This window comes from Mya arenaria, chromosome 6 (assembly GCF_026914265.1).
Source record: "Mya arenaria isolate MELC-2E11 chromosome 6, ASM2691426v1".
In the NCBI taxonomy this organism is placed as follows: domain Eukaryota; kingdom Metazoa; phylum Mollusca; class Bivalvia; order Myida; family Myidae; genus Mya; species Mya arenaria.
The window spans coordinates 20,166,073-20,189,143 of NC_069127.1; the positions used below are offsets into that span (position 1 = coordinate 20,166,073).

Sequence of the window (23,071 nt, forward strand, 5' to 3'; positions counted from 1 at the left end):
CTCAAACCTTGGCATTTGAACCAAAATTATGTTTTCCTTTTCATAAGCGTTATATTTGACAGAAAAATCAGTCATTTATTACAAGGAAAACAACTTTTTTATGATCCAAAACCTTGGTTCTATGAACAGTTTTTATACTGATTAATGTATTATATTAGATTTTTATTTGAATACTTCAATAATCAAGCTGGGCCTTTAGTAGATCTGACAATGTTATCCATGCATAGTTAAATTTTTTACTACATGTATAGTAGTACAGTTTTGTGTGTTTTACCAACATTGATGCTCGCGCATAAACAGACCACTTGTCAAAAACATTCGGAACTCCTCGGCCATTTTTTCAAAAACAACCTCGGATGTATATGGACGGTTTACATACTCAAAAAGTGGTACGTTTAAGTCCGCTGCAAATAGATCGCGTAGTAATCTTATTTAGTAGTTAAAATTTATGACTTAACTCTTGGGAATCGTTATTATGTTTGCAATAATACACTTCACTGACAATCAATTTAAACTGAGAGCAATGAATACAACTCTTAAACACTACATTTAATTAATGCTTTTATTAAAAAAAAATACGGACTACTTCAACAGATGTACCGGAATACATCCGAGGTTGTTTTTGAAAAAATGGCCGAGGAGCTCCGAATGAGTCAAAAATTGATGGACGCGGAAGTAATATCGAAGTTTATGGAAGGGTATTAACGCAAAAATTACATCTTGCTTTCTTACGTTACATCGTGCTTTCTAACTTGTACATCTTGCATTCTGACTTTTACATGTTGCTTTCTTACATGCACATTCTGCTTTCTGCTGTGTGCGTCTTGCTTAATTGTATGTTGATATCGTTATTTAACGATCAATTATTATTCATTTGTTGATCTGGTATATTAATTCAATAACTTAACCTGCAACTGTTTGTATTTAGGTCTATTTACTCAGCTTGAATGACGAATGTCATAAGGTAGAATGACGCATAGCCGAAAGCCGAATGCAGCAAGCATAATACGACGCGACATCTGGTGTAATAATATGTGACACCCAAATTATGCTAACAGGTGGCGCTACAGTTATATTCTCGGTAAAGTCCGTATTGCGGTTCGGATTCAGTTTACCAAGTTACGTCCCTTTGTTTTAAAATTTCCATTTCCACTATGGAGGAAATAAGGTAAATATATATACAAAACGATTTAACCAATTTTTGTATTTATTACTAAAACTCTGTGGGTCAAATTATATTTCCAGCTGACAATGACAAGTTGCAAATTTCCAAATCAATGATTTTAGAATTATTTTTTTTATCAACAAAATAATTATAAAAATAGAACAGTTGTTCAAAGTGCTTGGGCCGTAAAAAAACTTCTTAGTAAAATATTTCATCCTCTTGAAAAGTTCCTAATTTTTGACATGGCTTCTTTCCAATACCTGTGACCATCCACAACATTTTTTAATGTGTTTTTATTAATTAGGACATTTTCTTGCCTATTTTCAAACTAAATTTGTACACACATTGTTAGATTTTTTTAAATTCAACTTGTCAAAAAATGTCATTTTTCACTAAGTTGAAATTATTCACTAAGATGCTTTATGAATACGGCCCCAGGTTCTTGTTCACAGTGTCAGCTTAAAACTGAATTGAAGGAACTGCTGCCAAAATCAGCTGATTCTGAGAAAAAAATAAAATAAATTGTCAAAACTGTCAATCTGTGAAAGTGCAGCTTTAAGACGAATGATAACATAATATTAATTGATGAGTACATAAAAACAAAATGTACAAAAATGGTCCCAAGAAATGGTTATAAAATGAATATTGCATGTTGGGCTGAAGATGCCTTTTTAGTAGTTTTCTTTAGTTGTAGCCTTCATGATATTGGAAATGTATAACAGATCTTATTCATTTAAAACAAAAAAGTTTTATACCTTAAGGCAATAGTATTTGCAATACAAACACCACTGAGAATGTAGAAAAAAATGTTTATTAATATCTTCTATGACAAACAATTCATTTGATTAACCTTATATTTTGTCATTGGTGTTTTGTTTCTGTTGTAGGGAAAACCATGAGCAGACGGAACTTTCGCATATAAAATCTGCTATTAGAGACAGAATCATCCAGGTCGCTAATAATGTTGGCAATTTCCGGACTGAAAACATAGAATATGAAATAGACTCAGTAAGGACATTACTAACTCAGTTGTCCTATCATGTAGATGTAAATATGAGTTTTGATAAAGTTAATGAAGCCTTTGATATCCTTATGAGTGCTGAATCAGAAGAGTCTGTCTGTCAGAAGAAACCAAATTTATTGTATACTTCTGCAAAAGGCCGACCTTCTTATAACATTCCTGAGGAGACACTTTTATATTTTATTGAAAAAGGATTTACATTAAAGCAAATGTCGGATATGCTGTCAGTCAGTACAAGAACAGTCAGCAACAGAATGGAAGACTATGGGCTTTCAATAAGGCAGTCATACTCTTCCATAAGTGATGAAGAACTGGTGGCAGTAGTTCAGCAGAAAGTGACCCAATTTCCTTCCATTGGATACAAGTCAGTTAAAGGACATTTGATGTCAGTAGGCATTCGAATAACGGAATCACGCATTTGCAGAATAATGAGAGAAGTTGATCCACTTGGCGTTATGCTTCGCAATGTTCTCTGCAGGACATACACGATCAGGAGACGGTCATACTCAGTGCGAGCACCAATGGCATTATGGCATGTGGACTCTAACCATAAATTGATAAGGTTACTATAAATAGTTTACTTAGTTATTTTGTATGAACTGTAATCCATACATTTCAATTCTTATCAAACAAAGTATTTTAGATAAGTATACAGTAGTGTAGTAGTTACGAAGTGCCAATAACTATCCAGGTCATACATCTTTTTCACTGTATATTTTATATTACACTTAACCTCATGACAACTGTCAATCAAACTGAGTTACTCGGTCATACATGCATATATTTTTATTCATAACATTACCCGGTAGTTTTTTTAACATGCCTGTCTGATATAAGTACCATTGTATGAAATTTAAGTTAAAATGAATTAATATTATCATCGCATGTGATTTGTTTTATTTCAGATGGAGATTCATCTTTCATGGTGGCATTGATGGCTATTCAAGACTTCCTGTCTACCTACAAGTAGCTGCTGACAACACTGCTGCTACAGCTTTCACTTCCTTTCAAATAGGTGTTCAGCAGCATGGCATACCAGAACGTGTCAGGACAGATAAAGGCATGGAAAACATCAGAATAGCTGAATTTATGCTTCAGAATCATGGTGTTGAGAAAAGAAGCCATATTACTGGCAGAAGTGTACATAATCAACGGTTTGTAATAATATTCCTCTTTTAATTAGTTTGAGTTTTAGAATTAATGTTCACCATTTAATACTTTTTACATTGTAGTTGTAATATCATACAATCTTTTGAGCCAATTTACTATACAAATGGTCCGAAGACTCAAATGAGTCACTATGTAGACATTTTTCATTAGGTGAAAAAAAATGTAAAAAAATGTATGTTTGTTTTTGGTTTCATGCCCAAAAAGAAAAGGGTAGGTGGGTAGTAATTTTTTAATCTTTTTCTTTTTATAAGGCAAATTGATTTTTGAGATTTTTCTGTTACCCAAAACTACAACTTATATGCTTATGAACATCTATACAATCAGCATGAGCAACACTGGAATTGTTTAGACCAAAAACACTTCTTTCTTAACTTTTAAAAGAAAAAAATCAACCAAATGATAAAAAATATTTCTCAAGGCAATAAAAGGTTTAGGGTCCAGGCAAAAAAATAAGGTAGGTCGGGAAACTGGAAAGAAACATATATTTTGTACGCCTTATGATTATTATGAATTTGACCATACCATGATGTTTCATCCATATATTTACTTTTGGCATTTGATTATGTTTAAAATGTAATTTGTGAAGACAGTTAAAATTTAAGGTCAGTCTCTCCCAATTCCATTTCTTGGGAAACACAGTACTAGCATCTATTAAGAAAGGACATAAGAAAGTACTCTTTTAAGGGAATAAACCCATGTTTTTGTGGTTAGCAATAGAACACATGCACGCTACATTTTATGGAAGTTTAAGACTGTACTTGCCAAAATCGTGTATAGTAGGACATTTATATAGTGATTTATGATATGTCCCAAATTTTTTTGAAAGAAAAAGATTCAATTAATCAATTAATCAATGTCAGCCATTGTTTAGTATCAAGTTCTTGTTGAAGGTTAACTACATATGTTTTGATTTCAGAATTGAGCGGTTCTAGCGGGAACTGTGGCAGGGATGCACCTGCACCTACTATGAGCTATTCCGTACAATGGAACAGGATGGAATTCTTGATGTAGACAACGATGTAGACAACGAGGTCAACCTCCTTTCTCTTCACCTTGTCTTTCTGAAGAGGATTCAAAGTTCAGTGGACCATTTTGTACATGCTGTTTCCAATCGACCACTACGGACATAACACAATAAAACACCGATGCAAATGTGGATTATGGGACAATTCTTGGACCCAAAGATTCAGCTTACTGCTGAGGTAACTGAGCATTATTGGTGTCTTGATCCTGTGACAGTTCTTTTTCTTGATAAACCATTAGTGTTTGAGCTTATTAGCATTTTAAAAGTTTGCATGTATACTCGTTTTGGCATATACGAGTCGTACTGTCTCCAATATTGGAAGTTTTTAACACCCCTTATACACTGTCAAAGCAGTATCATAGATGTTCATATCAATGATCACTCTAGTTCCACCTCTAATACACCGAAGGTGGTTGTATATTTTTCAGGAATCAGAGGTTTATGGCATGGACTTTGGTATTCCTGAATCTGTTTGCAATGATGATGAAGAAAGTATAGTTGTACCACAACTGTTACAAGTGCCGGAAGTGAACTAAAAATAATCCTGAGGCTGAGATAAATGCAATACTTGAACAGCCTGTTGACACACCATTCAAAGTACAAACGTACATGGATGTATGTTCTCTCTTTGAATCCATTTGATTGGTTTTCATAAAAATAACAGATAGCTCACACAAGTTTTGCAAAAACAAAGGGACAACGAAAACAAGTACTCTTAAGTTGGAAGTTTGAAGTCTTGCATTCTTGGTATACATAAATGAATAAGATATCACTACAGTACAAATTCATGTGGGCAGTATAGTGATGATTGATTGTATGATATTGCGATATTGCATGCACTATGAGTTGTCCAGCTTTTGTTTTATTTTTACTGTTTAACAGGCCAGTGGTCTTCATATTTCATATACAATATTTTTCTATGGTAACATTGATTACTTTTAGTCAATGTAAACAATAAGAGCTGTAAATTGGACCGATTGTTTGGCATGTTGTGCAATGAATGGAAATAATTAACAATATTTGAATGGTGTTTTGAATGCAAGTCTCACTAACCTCTCATTGTCATTTGTGTTTAATTTAAATTTCAAACAAAGCAGAAAAAACTTGCGATTGGATTGTCAAATGTTATGTTTTCCTCACATTTAAAATTGACCAAGTTAAATAACTTTTGTCTGACTTTATCCAACTTATCTAGGCACTTTCCACTTTAGACTTGGGTAAGGCCAGGGTGTCAGCTGAATAGTTAAGCATAATAGCCAGGTCCTAACTTTTTATGTTAACCATTTTGCACAACAACATCACAGCTGTGACAATTAAATTGGAATAGCCTTTTTTATATAAAAGTACAGCATAACACAAAGAAACACTTTACATGGTTTAAGATTTATTACAAACATGATGAGTTTTTAAATATCATATATGTTAAGTTGTGCCTTGTCAAAAGCCACGTATATCAGATCAAGCAGTATCATCTTGGTGATTACAAACAACAAGATATGCTTAAATACAGCCACATCTGTGGCGAAAGTGAAACTGTTTCATTAGATAATGGATACAAATGTTTATCACTTGAATTATGTGCCTTGTCAGTGAAGGAGGGCTATATGCAATGTTTTGTATGTAGTTATAAAAACAATAAGTACATGTATGTGTTGTTTTTTATATTAAAAGTAAATTGTGTAGTGCACTTGCTGACAATGATGTTTCATGAACAAGAGCACGGCTGAGAGAAGCCTAATCCATATCCATAATGTCTCGGATAAGATAGTTTTCTGCATTATGTATAAACTGTATATTGTGCGTAACAGTTCTGTATTACATGACCCATGATATCATTTAGTTGCATCATTGTTCAAGAAAACATAGATTGTAATAACATATAAATACAGGATATGGATGTATTTATACAAATATTGTTTTTATGAAATACAAGATTTAATATATCATAGAACAATGCAATCTGAAAGAACTGTTTCATATTGCTCCATGAGAGCAGAAAAATACTCTGTTAGCCTTATTCATTCTAGAATAATTCTTAAAATATGTTTACAAAGGGATTAGGCAAAAAAGAAAACCTCAATTTTATTGTATTGACCTTACTTAAAGGTCATAGGTGAAGTCCAAAAATGATGTCTTTATTAGTGAAAATTCATGGCTGTCACACAAATTACAGTCCATATGGTAAAATATTGACCTCTCAGTGGTAATTTGAAAAATCAGTTTTTGTTCTAAATGTATAATTTATAAAATGGCAGTTCTACATGTGCCATATTGATGATTGATTTGTTTTTAAAATATGCCATGAAAGGTCTTTGATTACAACTTGGTATAGATACAAGAGAAAACATCATCTTAACAACAACTGTCTCTAGAAAACTGAGGCACTCACAATAAACAATTTGCCACATATTCAAAATAATGCTATAGATAGATCATTGCAATCTATTTCTTGATTATTTCTTAGCTAGGTAAAGCGTCTTCGAATGTATAAAAGATGTGGTCCAGTCTACATGGAAATAATTTCTACAGTTTACATATAAAAAACAACAGTATCGCTAAAAGCGATGGATGCCTCCCAAACTGTTCTATGATATGGCACACATTGTAATACAATGCACTGGGTATCAGATGAATTGTTGTAGCAGCATTATACACAAGTTGAAAAAAATAATAACATGCAAAAATATTGGCAGGTTTGAGAATTTTATTTTAAAGTATATTTCAAGCAATGAAATAAAAGAACAGCAATTGTTAAAGGGATAAATAAATATATATGCTGGGCAAAATTAATATTCTTGTGCACTGCACTTCCTGTCATTGCCATCTATACCAAGTTTCATTTGAATCCCTTTAGTACATATCAAGATATGGCCTCAACAAGCACTAACTTTATAAATTTGCATGATTCTTGTGCAGTGCACTTACTCTTATTGTCATCTACCTATTTATCAAGTTTCATTTTAATCCCATACCTAGTTTCGAAGTTATTTACTCGAAAAAGGTATGACAGACGGGCAGACAGACATGCAAAGGTACAAAGCGGCGACTATATGCTGCCCTCCTTTAAAAAGCATAAAAATGGGGCCATCCCAATGAAAACTGTTGTTTTTTTTAACCCAAATCATTTGAGCAATCTTGGGGTGGTAATCTAAGGAACATTTTTACAAAATCTGTTCAAATCTAGCCATCTTTGGCAAAATGACATAGTATGGTAAAACATGGCTAGCAAATGAACTTTGTTCTATTCTTTAAAGATCTCTTTACTTTGGTCATACAACATTACGCAATTCCAAAACCAACAGCATCAACAATAAGGCTCAAAAAGTGCTTTTCAAAAGTCTCGTACTCCTGAATACGAGCAGTCTGTGAGAACATAATTGAAGGTGCACATGTGTTGACAGTTGTTAAATTATTTGATGTGTGGCTAAATTCAACCAATCCACATTCTATATTTCGTGGAAGTGTTTCACATCCTATGAGAGTCCAGTGTTAATCACCGCTGTGTCTCAACTCCATCGTAAATATCAATCCATGGTGTGGACAGTGTTCCGCCTGAAAAACGAAACAAGGGCATGAACAGAATAATAATTTCTACCTGAATGGAGTATATTGCCCATATTGTTAAAAAAATAGATGGTAGGTAAGGTTAGATAATCATATCCTTACTATTTTCCCAACATACATACAATGACCAGTTCACCAGTAATGTATAGGTTTTATCAAGAAAAAAATAACAATGACAGACGATAATGCTAGTTCAAAGATTGGCTTGTCCTTTGTTGTCTCATCAATACTCAAAAGATCAATTTTTATGTGAGGCGATTGTTAAAAAAAATGCAGTGGCCCAACTCAATTTTTGTTATGCAGTTGGAAGGAAATAAGGTTGTTTTTTTTCTTCAATTTATTTTAGAATCAGGGAAGAGAAGTATATCCTCACAGGTGCAGAAAGAAATAACAGTTTGGAACATTTTTGCAGACTTAAATTAATAAATAATTAATAATTGCTGACTTGGTGAAATATATCGAACATCTTTAACTGAAACAAACAAATTTACTCTAAATTAAATTAAATTCATGAATCCAAAAACATTACACAACGAAGTGTCAATAATCAATGATTTTTTTTGCCATTTGACTTGTAATCATTTTTTCAAAGGTTAAACATTTTGGGATAATGGAGGGGAATTTTGACCAAATTTGGGGAAATAGGTACATTCCTTGGCTAGGTGAATGGGACCTTATACTGGCCCTAAAAATTAGGGACAGCCCTGGGGGTTCTGTTAAATTTGAAGTGCATATAAAGATGCTCACATGCAGACATGAATAACATATTAAATTTTTTTAAGTACATACGTTCCGCTTTCTTTAAGAATTTCCCAAAGTTATACATGATCATTTCTTCCCTTGGCTTCAATTCGCTATCTGGTGTGTAAGTCAGTTTGAAGAAACTTTGTACATCCGACGCACTAACTGGAGATGTGGTAAAGAACTTTATACTCTCCTCAGCATGTCCCTGGATGGCAGTTTGAACACCAAGAAGTTTCAAACCTGCAAAGAATGATTTAGGAACATATAAAAAATTATACTTTTCAATGTCTTTAGACGTTACCTGAAATTAAAATGTATACCAATTTGCTTCCATCTGCTTGATTTGAAGTAAAAGAGAAAAAAGATCACATTCGGTTATGGTGAATACATATCAACATCCAGTGAAATGTATGCTTTAGAAGTTTTAAAAAAGGTTTAATTTTGACAAATCTTATTTCATATTAATCTTTAAATAAAACGGGTGCACATCTCAATAATGTTTTATATGAGAGTGATGTTCCTTGCTATATATGTGCAAAATGACACTGGCAATGTGTGCATACTATGTGTCTCACTATATACTTGACCTGCATGTTTGAAACTTTAAAAATACTAATAACAAATTGTTTCCTTACTGAAATCATTTGAAATCATATTCATGTATTTACAACACAATACATAGTTTTTTTTCCCAAAAGTACTCGGTATCAATACTGAATACAATCATCCATACCATTGAGTCTTGTGACACATATACCTTAGTCCATTCAAATATTGGACGTTCTTTAGTTTATAATGTCCAACCTTTTGCATGACATTGACAAGAAATGATCACAATGGCTTGATTCTTTTCTTTAACCCCCCCCCCCCAAAAAAAAAAACACATTGATTTTCAAGGCCACTGTATACATTAAAACAAAAATATAGGAAACTGTGACAATCTTTTTCACTTTCCAATTTAGAATATAATTACTAAATGCAAATACTATATACATATTCACATTCTTGCCAGTTAAATTCCCTATATGAAGTTTCCATAGTATCAAATTTCTGAGACAAGGCTCCTAACTCATTCCAAACACAACCAGCTTCCCAGTATTAAAACCATGTTTAACATTTTTCTTTAAAATCTATTTAAATTCTTAAATAAATGGCTTCAGAACTTTAATAGTACCTTTAATTGTCACAGCGTTTAATTTTCTAATACATCGTAAATGAGCCCTTAAACTTTGCAGTCATGACTGGTACCGAAGAAATTCAAACTGCTGACAACCTATCTTTTTCAAATTAAACATTGATATTGATATATCCTTTAAAACATGTATGCAATCAAGATGGAGAAATGCATTGACTAAAAATATTGATTTCAAACAAGTATTTTCAAACATTAAGTAAACCCATGCCTTGTCTGAATTGAAGAAGTGGTCCAATCACATGATAAAAGGTGAAGTGCTGTTTCAGAGCATGTACAGCTTCACTGGTAGTTGATGATGACAAAACTTTTCTAAAGCCCGCCTGCTCCAGCAGATCACCATGTCTTTGAACAAGGTCTCCAGATCCCGTACTGTCTGTTGAGATCTGCAAAATAATTACCGATCATAAATGGGGATTATACCCTTTTGAGAGAGGGAGTCATATTTTTATTTGTTTTAGACTATATACAAAGTTGTTAAATACACTAACCAAACGGTATAAGAAGATTGAGCAAAGGGAGATGATCAACATAATGTATATGTTTGATTCAAATATATCATAAAGTTTCTTACAATTTGTACATGTTTACACTGGAGACTAATTGATAGCACTGGTCACAGTGTTATGGTTTTTATATAATTCCACTGTCATTATCATAATGATGAATGAAACTTCATCCAAAACATTTTATTCAGTATAACATGCTTTAGCATTTTCTTTCAAATCAGGGGAGGCTATTTCGTGACAACAGGTAATAGAGTTGTGGTTCTTGTACATTAATTAGGCCATATTGTCATTACTAAATTGATAATTTAAGTTTCATTCAATTCCTTTTAAATCTTTCCAAGTTCAGATAGGTTACAAAGGACCATAAATCATACAATATGTATGAAGTTAGAAGTTGGTATCTGAAATGGTTTTAAAAGTTGTAAGGAAAAAACTTGCATATATTTTTTCAAATATAACAATGGGCTGTGTCTTTTATGTTGTATTTACAGAGAAAAATTACTTTGAAAGGAGGTAAAGTAAACTTCAATTCGTTAACGAAAGTCTAAACATACCTCTTGTATGGCTGCTAACACATCAGGCCTTCCAACATATTCATCTGGTATATCTGCTAGATCTGGTTCTTCACCAGTACAAATGAACCTGGCCAGCAATGGATTAAAACATTTTGGGCCTGGGTGTCCTGCGAGGATGGCACGTGCAGTAGCTCTTCCCATTGTTTCATAGGTCTTCTTTTCAAGCAGGCCTGAATCTAATCTGAATGATCCATTTTCAAAAAGGTCATTGTTCCTAAACAACAAGCTGAAAAACTCCCTGGTTAAGCCACCTGCATCTAAGCCTTCTTCTCCTATGAAGTGAATTTTTATAGGTTTTTCCCAGTCAATTGTCAAAGCATCCGATAGTTCTTCAAATGTTGTTTTAAAGAAATTTCTCCTCACAACATTGATTAGCCAGTTTTCATTACTGTCTCCAACCTTTGCTGCTATGGCATCTAATTCTGCATCAAGAGTCCTTAAAAACAAATATTTCTTATAAATACTCAAGACAGGGAACAAATTGTAGATGTAAAACAAAGCTATACAAGGTCCTAAACTAGATGACAGCATTTTTCGTAGTATAAAGTAAACTCCTAAAATAATAACTCCGGTTATAATAAAACTTCGGATACAACAAACAAATAATTTTGGTCTGATTTTCACTTCCTTATTCCATGTAATGATATACAGATATAACATACTCTGGATATGTTTAACAATTTTATAATGCATGGTCAAGATACACCCCAGTTCAGACAGAAGCACACATGCACATACACGGAGCCGCCATTGTCAAAGCTATGTCGAGCTTACCACATGCAGGTTCGACAAAAACAGTTATTGTCACCTTATTAAATCTACAGACGGTAACGTTATGCTTATGGACTTGACCACAGCTTTTTACATGTATTGGTTTCTGCGTTTTATCAATGTATTATATTATGCTGACTGTATATAAGTTGTCATATGTTTAATTATGTCTTTTGAATAAATTGTTACAATTTCATTTTAATAAACAATCATGAATACCAAATCATCCAGCCAATGAACTAAAATTGAGTGAGAACATTATTTGGGCTACCAAAAACACTTACCTAGCAAGGGTGGGATTAGACAGCTGGTTCTCACAACAACTTGCAGCATGCTCTTCTATGGTGCTGACAGGGAACTCATCATGGCATATAGGACACAGCTCTGTACTGCTACATATAAAGAATATTAGTGAATTGTCATTCAATACTGAAATCATTTAACCTAGGTATGTTGTTTTTTTGGTTTAGTAGATTTTAATGATTTCATATTACATTACAATGAATTTAATGGTATATACATGTAGCAAAGTTGTTTTGAAATAAAAACTTTGTCAGTAATTATTTATTTTGATATATTAAATGAAGGAAAACATCATAAGCTGCTGACCTATTAAGTAGTTATTGTATGGAAATTCCACAGAACAAGTAGACTGACCAAACCACAAACTCATTGCTGTACACCAATATACCGCTTTATGTCATAAACTGTTTTATGGGTGTATAAAAATGACATTGTGCAGATTTTAACCAGAACTTGATTTTAAGTGGAAATGACATCCACATGAAATACTTGAAAAAAAAACTGCAAAACCTATATGTTTGGAAATGTTCTTCATTACTTTACACTGGTACTATTTGGTGCAACAGAAAAACATGCAACAGCTGAATGAACAGGAAGTCTGGGGGAAGGGGGTGCAAGATATGTAGACAATATATTCTTCAATATATTCTTAAAAAGCCACAAACAGTAACTGATAAATTGTGTGTTCTGCCAACATTTCAAGACACTGAAGTAATTTTTCAAAGACTCAAACATGATGTTATTCAGATTCATTAATAAAAAGAAACGTGTCACAGGCACAGGTGCCCTTGCTATGTGATGTTCAAGATGTTTGACAAAAAAAATACTTTAATATTTTTCAGTATCACTGTAAATAAACACCAGAAGTGGAATTTGACAGAGTTCAATGAAGCTTTTTGACCTTTAACCTGGCAACAAGGTTGATTACCTCTTTATCTTGTACAATCCCCTTTGAATGTTTGTTATTTTGGTATGTTCTGGGAGTGCAACAAAGGTCCTTTTCTTGTGTACATGATGAGACAAATTTGAATTACATACTATAATGAATTATTCAATTATTATATTTTCAATCTTGGCAGAACACTTATAAAACTTGTAACTCATAAACTTAAAAAAGAAAATTACTGTTCTGATGGTTTGCATGTATCCATTGCCTTTAAATAACACAACTGTAATTTTAGCTAAACTAGGTCTATCACAGAATGTGAAAAAACAACTGAATAATAGCATATTTGTATGAGGAGTAGTTTGAGGTATTGATAAAATGAAAGTGTGGTAACAATTGAAATATTTATTAGCCTTTCAATAAAAAAACTCTCTTATCAGATATAAAGAAATCAATTCATATTGGATTATAATACAAAGTTGTATATTACACAAACCAAGCCATATAATAAGATAAATTTGCTGATCAATCTATAAATTGAATATCCTTCAAAAATTAATTTGGCTTTAAAACATTTCAACTATTTTATAAAATTTGTTTTCAGATTCATAACTGATTTTTTTTTTAGATCTTAACAATTTCTTTCCTACTGCTGAGAAGGAGTTTTCAAACTTTAATAATTATTGGCAATGTGTAACTTGTAAATAAACAAACAAAATAATTACACATGCAAATTTGCAGACTGGAATCTGTCCCTGGCTCATCTTTGCACTGGGTGCATCTACCTGAAGTTTACAATTTACACACATTTAAATGATAACAACATATTATGGTAATTAATCTCACTTGCATGAATTGAAAAGTTTGTCTTTTTTGAATATACAGCAGAAACATATATACAAACTCTGGCTCAGTTTTCTTTATGCAAACATGATGTCATATCCACATACAAAATATACAGACCTTTGCTATTGCATATTTAATATTGTAAATTGAATGGTCAATAATTGCTTTTACCAATGGTAAGAGTTAAGCACAAAGTAAGTTCCCCCCCCCCCCCTTAAAATAAAGATTTAAGCTCACTACAACTAGTTCTCTACCTACACATGTACCACCCAATAAAATCTTAAAGATTCCTTGTTATCAACAAATGCCTAGACCTTAAGTTTATATGAAATATGAAGAGTTCATTAAAATGGATGGAATGATATGAATTCTGTATCATGGAATGGGTTGGTCTTTAATCAAAATCTAACTTTTGATAGATACAAGTAATTACTGGTGAGGTACCTAATCAGTCCCACAAGCATCAATATGGAGGCGAAGACGTTGAAGAGGAATACTTTTACCACACCTCAAACACATCTCTGTTGTTTGATCATCAGTATCAACCTGTTTCAAAATTCTTAATACATTTATACATGCATACACTTACTATGCAACTTCGATAATTATTCTTTCCTAAATAGTGCTAATAAATTTATGCAGATTTGAAAAATTACATACATGTCACTTAGACTCTCTGCTCTAAAAGATGATAATAATTTCCGTATAGGATGCCGAGTAAAAACGAAGACTATCATGTTTATAAAAATGCAATGCTACTTTGAGCAGTTTAAACCAAAAATAGTGACACAATAAACATTTCTAAAGTTCGGAGCTTTGAGCACATGAGTATTATCTTACTGTGATACAGTATCTAGAAATAACTCAAATAAAACAAAAGCTAAACCTTATAAGAGGCAATCAAAGAAATCAATATCCTTATTTCAATTATACCTGTGAGGAGCATAGATTTATATCAAGGTCTTTCTGTATTGGCCTGATGTAGCAAACTGCCTGTCCTAGAGAACTTTCATCACAAAGATATTTTGTGGTATACCCTCCTGGGGGAATTGGCAATGGCTGCAATGTGTATTTGGAGTTCCCACAAGTTCTTAGTCATTCAAATCCACCACAATTGATAATGGGTGGAAATGCCTCCTCTAGCTTTTGTTTAAACAAATCTGCATCGTATGTTTTGATGATGGTCAATTTCTTCTCACCAACACCTGCCTGAAACAGCAGGGCTTTTTCTTCCCGTGAAGGAACTGTATCCTTTAAAAATATGAAAAAGACTTTTTGTGAATTTTTCTTAAATTTTTTCTTTTGCAGGTTATTTTTGCTTTTCTGACTTACTTTCTTATTCAAATGTTGTCAAAATATGACGATACATTGTACATGTACGCTACAAATATTTCCATACAGGAGAAATCATTATCACACCAATAACATAAAACAGGAAATCAGGAGTACAAAAGAGAACTGTTCAATGTTTATTTGATGTTGTTTTTGTAGTGTCCATTAAAAAAGGGAAACACATTAAAATAGTAATAAATTCACAGTGTGAGCCTTGAGTATGGATGAATCATGCAGCATTATCTCATTTGTGACTTAGATGAGCATAAACTCTTTGGCAACTTAAATAACTTGTTTTATTGAACATCATGGATAAAGTATAAATTATTTCTTCATAACTCCATTGATACCTGGTGAGCGACACAAATTATATGGCACTTCATACATTCTTTGCAGAAAAACAGACACAGAAGTTAAACATTGAACTATACATCAAATGTGATGTGTGGTAAAGAGTATGGCTATATCCAAGTGTATAAGACATACAAATAATCTGTATACATATCATATACATTGGCTGTCAATATGTTTATATATATATCTATTTACAATATTTTTTAATTATGTCTCCCCCTCTCTGGGGGAGACATATTGTTTTTGCCCTGTCCGTCAGTCCGGTAGTCCGGTAGTCCGTCAGTCCGTCAGTCCGTCAGTCCGTCCGTACGTCACACTTCGTTTCCGATCGATAACTGGAAAACCGCATGACCTAGGATCACCAAACTTGGTAGGGAGGTTGGTCATGAGGTGTAGAAGATCCCTATTGTTTTTGGGGTCACTAGGTCAAAGGTCAAGGTCGCGGCGACCCCCAATGTAAAAAACATTTCCGCTCAATATCTTGACAATGGTTTGACCTAGGTTCACCAAACTTGGTAGGGAGGTTGGTCATGAGGTGTAGAAGATCCCTATTGTTTTTGGGGTCACTAGGTCAAAGGTCAAGGTCGCGGCGACCCCCAATGTAAAAAACATTTCCGCTCAATATCTTGAGAATGGTTTGACCTAGGTTCACCAAACTTGGTAGGGAGGTTGGTCGTGAGGTGTAGAGGATCCCTATTGTTTTTGGGGTCACTAGGTCAAAGGTCAAGGTCGCGGCGACCCCCAATATAAAAAACATTTCTGCTCAAAATCTTGAGAACGGTTTGACCTAGGTTCACCAAACTTGGTAGGGAGGTTGGTCATGAGGTGTAGAAGATCCCTATTGTTTTTGGGGTCACTAGGTCAAAGGTCAAGGTCGCGGCGACCCCCAATGTAAAAAACATTTCCGCTCAATATCTTGAGAATGGTTTGACCTAGGTTCACCAAACTTGGTAGGGAGGTTGATCATGAGGTTTAGAAAACTCCTATATTTTGGGGGGTCACAAGGTCAAAGGTCAACGTCGCTGTGACCTCTAATGTAAAAAAATATTTCCGTGCAATATCAGGAGAATGCTTTGATCTAGGTTCACCAAACTTTGAAGTGAGGTTGGTCATGATGTCTAGTTGATTTTGCAATCAGTTGGTCAAAGGTCAAGGTCACTGACCTTGAGGTGAAGAACCGGTTTCTGCTCAATAACTCAAGAACGTTTACACCCAGGAACTTCATACTTGGTATGCCAGTTAGTCATGACTAGTTGATGGCCCCTATTGATTTTGGGATCCATCATTGATTATTTCTCACCTACGACCACACAATGGGGGAGACATGCGCTTTTTCGAAAAAGCAATCTCTAGTTTACCTGCAAACATTTTGACAATAGACAAAATCTATGAGTCCAATATGTTACTGGTGGCCCTGTTGCATTTCCTCGCCTGCGGGTCCCACTGTTGTAAGGGGCAAACAGTGCCCTAGTGGCAGCATGAAGCTCTGCAGAGTGGTTTCTGTTGGATGTTGTCGAACCAATAGATGTTGCTGTTGTCACTGATGGAGTTGATTGTGATTCAGAACAAGTAGTTGATGAATTTTCCGAAACCAAAAGATTTGCTGCCTGCCGCAAAAGCTCTGAAGCCCTTAACTGGTTACTCATTTTCCTGATAAAAAAACATTACTGTAGTTGTTCAGTATGTACATACATAACAGCAAACATGGAGGATTTTTATACATAAAAATCTTTGGACAGCCACTATTTCCTAAAGACAAGAAAACATTACCAATCTTGAACACATTTAAATAATAAGGATAAACACTGAACAAGACGAAAACAAGACAGCTCTGCACATTTAAATGATACAGGGCTTTTTCAACAAATTTTGGAAAGAAGCCTAGCCTAATTTTAGCATGTGAAATTCAACAAAATGGGAAATCTAAGCGCAAAATGCAACCAGTGTGCGCCTGCCCTGAAATCGGCTTAGTTACTTTTTATTTCAATGTTTCCTTGATCGGCCACATAGGCATACAGGATTTGCAATTACAGAGGGTGACACATAGGGGAACAGCGTGCGCTCCTTCCTAAGAACTACTTTAAATATGAATTATTATGTTGGCAGAGGGGTTGGATGCCATCTTTAAACCACTAGTGGCATATTAAAAACAAAATACGTTTAGCTTTAACTGTCTAACGTCTCGTAAAACTGTTACTGTGTTAGCACAGTGGCTTGATGACAGGAGTTCATATTAGTCCATCTAGCCATAATAAATAAGTTCAACTAGCCAAAATTATATTTTAAACATACTTCAACATGTACATTTGTATATCATCAATATAATGCATTGCCATAAACAAAGACCAATTCTTGTTCAAAATTATAACTTCTTCATAACCTAATATTCATAATATAAACAGTGTTCTAATTTGAGAAAATGCAAAGTATATGACGGGTTGATTATTTGACAGGAGAACCCAGGTAAGGCAACGATAGACTATGTAAAAGTGTTGTGTGTTTCTTGATTTACATGTATATATGTGGTTCCTGTCCTTTGGTCGCTTTCGCTAATCGATGAAGGCGAGCGGGGTTCGACGTCATTTTGACAGAAAATGTATGGCGAGTATTTGTGATAATTCGCTATCTGAAGGATTTTCGTCGTTGACTGTTTTTCTCGACAAGGATACTGGTGTTATCATGTACATTTAGGGCCACTGCATCTAGGAGCCAGGTATTTTGCTAATAGCTTACAAGGAAGTTATAATTTTGAAAGAGAATTGGTCTTTGTTTACATTTTCGCTGGGCGAGCATTCCTCACTTCATTATACTTACAGTATAGTGTACTTTTTAATTTTGTCAAATCTCATTTTTTCACTGTTAAAGTTTATGGCAATGCATTATATTGATGATATACATGTATGTTGAAGTATGCTTAAAATATAATTTTGGCTAGTTGAACTTATTTATTATGGCTAGATGGACTAATATGAACTCCTGTCATCAAGCCACTATGTGTGTTAGGCGAGACGGCAATGTACACGATCATGTACATCAGACGCCTGTCGCCTTTAATCCAATACCTGTAATATACCTGTAATACCTGTAATCTTCAGGCCGTAAATTTAGCTTTCGCTATCGTGGCCCCTCTGGTAAATGTCTTCTTTAGTGGTTTCTCGACTGAGTGCGGTTATGTTAACATAAAAACTTTTTTCTATTCCAATGTTCAATGTTAAGCATTGATTTAAACTGGTTTATGGACTTGGCAGAAACAGTCTCTTCACTAAGGGAATTCCAGTACATAATCGATCTCTGACTGAATGAATAAAGTCTTGAATTGTGTTTGCTTTTCTTCTTGACAAATTTGAGATGATGTCCTCTTAGGTCTCCAGACGAAAGAGTGAAGAGATGATCCAATCTTAACTCATCGTGGCCATACACAGATTTATAAATCTGGATCATATCTGCCCTATCTCGTCTATATTCCAGAGTTGGAATTCCTAAGGCTTTTAGTCTTTGCTCATATGACAAGTCCGATACATCTTTAACTAATTTGGTGGCGCGTCTCTGAACATCCTCTAGTCTTTTTATGTCCTTCTTTAGGTATGGAGACCATACACAAGAGCCATATTCTACAATTGGTCTAATAATTGACTTATAAAGGTTGAGAAACATATCTTTGTTCATGAACTCGAAGGATCTCCATATCATTCCAGTAACTCTGTGTGCTTTGGAAGCAATTTCTGTGATGTGTTCTTCAAAAGTTAGCCTCGAATCAAAAATCACACCTAAGTCCTTTTCTGAAGCAACTGGCTCGACTTTAACGTAGTTTCCATCAATGTCCTGCATAGTGTATCTAGCACAATCATTATTAGACCCAATGTGCATGACCTTGCATTTGCTTGCATTAAAGCTAAGTTTACTTTCAGTGCTCCAGTTACATAAATTGTCAAGATCCTGCTGTAACTTTTCACATTGTTGAGGATCGCTTACGGCCGAATAAATCTTAGTGTCGTCTGCAAAAATCTTCACTATACCCTCCACCACTTGCGGCAAGTCATTTATAAAGCACAAGAACAGCACCGGTCCCAGCACGCTTCCCTGAGGTACCCCACTGACCACGTTTGACCAAGATGAAACGCATGATCCAATACGAACACTTTGGACACGATGTTGTAAGAATGATTTTATCCATTTATGTACTGTACCACAGATACCAAGATTATTCAGTTTCATAGTCAGACGATCATGTGCCACCTTATCGAAAGCTTTACTAAAATCCAAGTAAATCACATCAATTGGGTTACCTTCATCTATCAGTTGAGTCCATTCGTCTAATATTTCAAGAAGTTGAATTGCGCAGGACCTGCCACTTCTAAATCCGTATTGGTCATTGGATAAAAGTTTGTTTTGATTCAAGTGGATCATTAATGCATCACGAACTAGCTTTTCACAAAGTTTGCAAATACTACACGTTAAACTCACTGGCCTATAATTGCTAGGATCCTTTTTACTTCCTTTTTTAAAAATGGGTGTGACAATCGCCTTTTTCCAGTCTTCTGGGACTTCTCCTTCTCTCAAGGATTTACTAAATAGTAAGTACAATGGATAACTGATTAAATCACTTGTTTCACATAAAACTTTTGGGTGAATATTGTCAGGTCCAGGAGATTTATCTGGCTTCAGAGTTTTAAGCACTTTATCCACATGTTCAGGAGTAATATGTAAATCAATTAGCAGGTTCTGAACATTTATATCCCTTTCAATTGAGTCACTAATAGGGTCTGTTCTCACGAACACACTGCTGAAGAAATCATTTAGTACCTCAGACTTCTCTTCATCTGTCACTGCTGTGGTATTGTCACTCTTGTTAAGATGACCTATTTTGTCCTTTGTCTTCCTTTTAGAATTTACATATCTCCAAAACGACTTTGCATTTGTTTTCACTTCAGAAGCAATTTTCTGTTCGTAATTTCTCTTGGCACTTTTAACTTCTCTAGAACATTCATTTCTTGCCTCTGCATACTTATTATAATTTGTCGTAGATCTAGAATATTTGTATTTCTTCCAAGCTTTGTTTTTCTTTATAGTTGCAAGTTTTGTATTTCTGTCTAACCATAATGGACTGTTACAATTCTTGATACTGGACTTTTTCTTTGGTACATGTTTGTCTACACTGTCACATAAAGTGTCTCTGAACACAATCCACATTTCGTTCACACTTTTCCCCTCCATCAAATTGTCCCAGTTTACACTAGAAAGATCTTCTCTGATTTTTTCATAATTACCTTTATAGTATTGAAATCTCTCATTCGCCACATTATGATTCACGTATGAAGCGTCCAACTCAAAACTTATCATAGAATGGTCACTACATCCCAGAGGGGAATTAATAGTTATTGTCTCTTGGTTGATAACTGAATCTTCTTTTGTAAAAACCAAGTCTAAGCAACTGGGTGCTTGGTTATGTCTAAACCGTGTCTCTGACAAAACGTGTTGGTGTAGAAAATTATCCTGTACACAATCTAAAAATTTGGTTCCCGATGCTCCCTCTGTGTACTTACTTTCACATTTTTTCCAATCAATGTCTTTGTAATTAAAGTCTCCCAATAACACATATTGGTCATATTTTAATGAAACAGAGCTGTTTATCAAGTTAATAAGTTTTTGGTCATTTTCAACACTTGATGATGGGCTTCTGTAAATCATACCCAGTAGTACACAGCAACCTTTTACTAATTCAAACTCACACCAAACATTTTCATTAAACTCTATATGGTCAAAATTGTAGACTTGCGTTACCAACACTGACAATTCTTTATCATTTATCAAAAAAGAACAAGAGATGTTTGTCAAACATTATGCCCCCTGAGCGCCAAGTTGCCAGAAATATTTGGACAATTGAATGAAATATGCATGGACTGAAATGACAGCTGATTTGTCATTGGATGCATATGAGGCAGGTCATCTACTGGTCATACCTAATCTTCATGTCAAGTTTGATGACCATAGGTCCGGGAATTGTTGAGTTATCACTCGGACAAGCTTTGGTCTTCCAACAGACCGACCGACATGTGCAAAGCAATTATATAACCCCTCTGCTTCGAAGGGGGGCATAATTAAACTAGATGTTCACTGAAAACTGATACTTCAACTCATGCATTTAGTGACATATAAATTTCTACTGTCTACTATATAAGAAAATAAAATATGGACAATCAGAAAACCTTTTTTCAGCTTACAGTCACACTGACCTTGACCTTTGACCCACTGACCTCAAAATCAATAGGGTTCATCTGCTGGTCATGACCAATAAGCCTACCTAGTATGAGGTCCCTGGGTCAAAGCGTTCTCAAGTTATTGATCGGAAACCGTTTTTCATGTTAAGGTCACACTGACCTTGACCTTTGACCTCAAAATCAATAGGGTTCATCTGCTGGTCATGACCAATACACCTACCAAGTATGAGGTTCCTGGGTCAAAGCGTTCTCAAGTTATTGATCGGAAACCGTTTTTCATGTAAAGGTCACACTGACCTTGACCTTTGACCCACTGACCTCAAAATCAATAGGGTTCATCTGCTGGTCATGACCAATAAGCCTACCTAGTATGAGGTCCCTGGGTCAAAGCGTTCTCAAGTTATTGATCGGAAACCGTTTTTCATGTTAAGGTCACACTGACCTTGACCTTTGACCCACTGACCTCAAAATCAATAGGGTTCATCTGCTGGTCATGACCAATACACCTACCAAGTATGAGGTTCCTGGGTCAAAGCGTTCTCAAGTTATTGATCGGAAACCGTTTTTCATGTAAAGGTCACACTGACCTTGACCTTTGACCCACTGACCTCAAAATCAATAGGGTTCATCTGCTGGTGATGACCAATACACATACCAAGTATGAGGTCCCTCGGTCAAAGCGTTCTCAAGTTATTGATCGGAAACCATTTGGTATTCCGACCGACCGACCGACAGACCGACCGACCGACATGTGCAAAACAATATACCCCACTTTTTTCAAAAGGGGGCATAATAAATCTGCAACTGCCTTTTGGTGTACATGAATAGCAGATGTTGTTTATTTATAACAAATGATCAGATGATAAAAAAATCAACCACATGACAAATAAGATTATGACTAAATTGCAAATAAGGGACATAACTATTGTGATCGATATTCCGGATACTCGTATATTTTCGGTAATTTCCGTATGGTTCCGTACATGTTTCCGAACTTGCGCCCTCTGTCGTAAAAAAGAGTGTAGTTTGCAACCTCCCTTGTTGTATTTGACAAAGTGCGTGCTTCCATGTATTATTTATACATGTATAATCGATTAACATAGGTTTCCTATTTTTGTACACATTAAATGTAGACAGTTTAAGATCATTATAATTAAACTGAACTGATTTTAGCATCAAACATATAACTTTAACGTAGACAAATTTGAAGATAGTCATATAACGAACGATTCATGCAATTTAAAGCAAAATGTGCAAGTCATAATGCAAAATGTGCAAGCCAGAATGCATTGTGTGCATGTCATAATGCAAAATGTAAAAGTAAGAATCCAAGATGTACAAGTCAGAAAGCACGATGTAACGTAAGAAAGCAAGATGTAATTTTTGCGTTAATACCC

General features: G+C 34.6%; 2 protein-coding genes across 2 annotated transcripts; one reads left to right on the forward strand and one right to left on the reverse strand.

Moving 5' to 3' along the window:
* Positions 1–680: 680 nt before the first annotated feature.
* On the forward strand, positions 681–6,024 carry LOC128236941 (uncharacterized). Its single transcript, XM_052952080.1, has 6 exons — positions 681–698; positions 929–1,168; positions 2,053–2,748; positions 3,092–3,340; positions 4,273–4,558; positions 4,809–6,024. Exons 2-5 carry the CDS (start codon positions 1,155–1,157, stop codon positions 4,286–4,288), a joined length of 975 nt encoding a protein of 324 aa, XP_052808040.1. The 5' UTR covers positions 681–698; positions 929–1,154; the 3' UTR covers positions 4,289–4,558; positions 4,809–6,024.
* Positions 6,025–7,873: 1,849 nt separating this feature from the next.
* Positions 7,874–13,873, reverse strand: LOC128237623 (uncharacterized). The gene is made up of 6 exons (XM_052953211.1): positions 13,650–13,873; positions 12,020–12,127; positions 10,944–11,400; positions 10,092–10,266; positions 8,734–8,928; positions 7,874–7,932 (listed from the first exon to the last, which is right to left on the reverse strand). The coding sequence occupies exons 3-6, from the start codon at positions 11,103–11,105 to the stop codon at positions 7,874–7,876; spliced, it is 591 nt and encodes a 196-aa protein (XP_052809171.1). The 5' UTR covers positions 11,106–11,400; positions 12,020–12,127; positions 13,650–13,873.
* Positions 13,874–23,071: the final 9,198 nt, after the last annotated feature.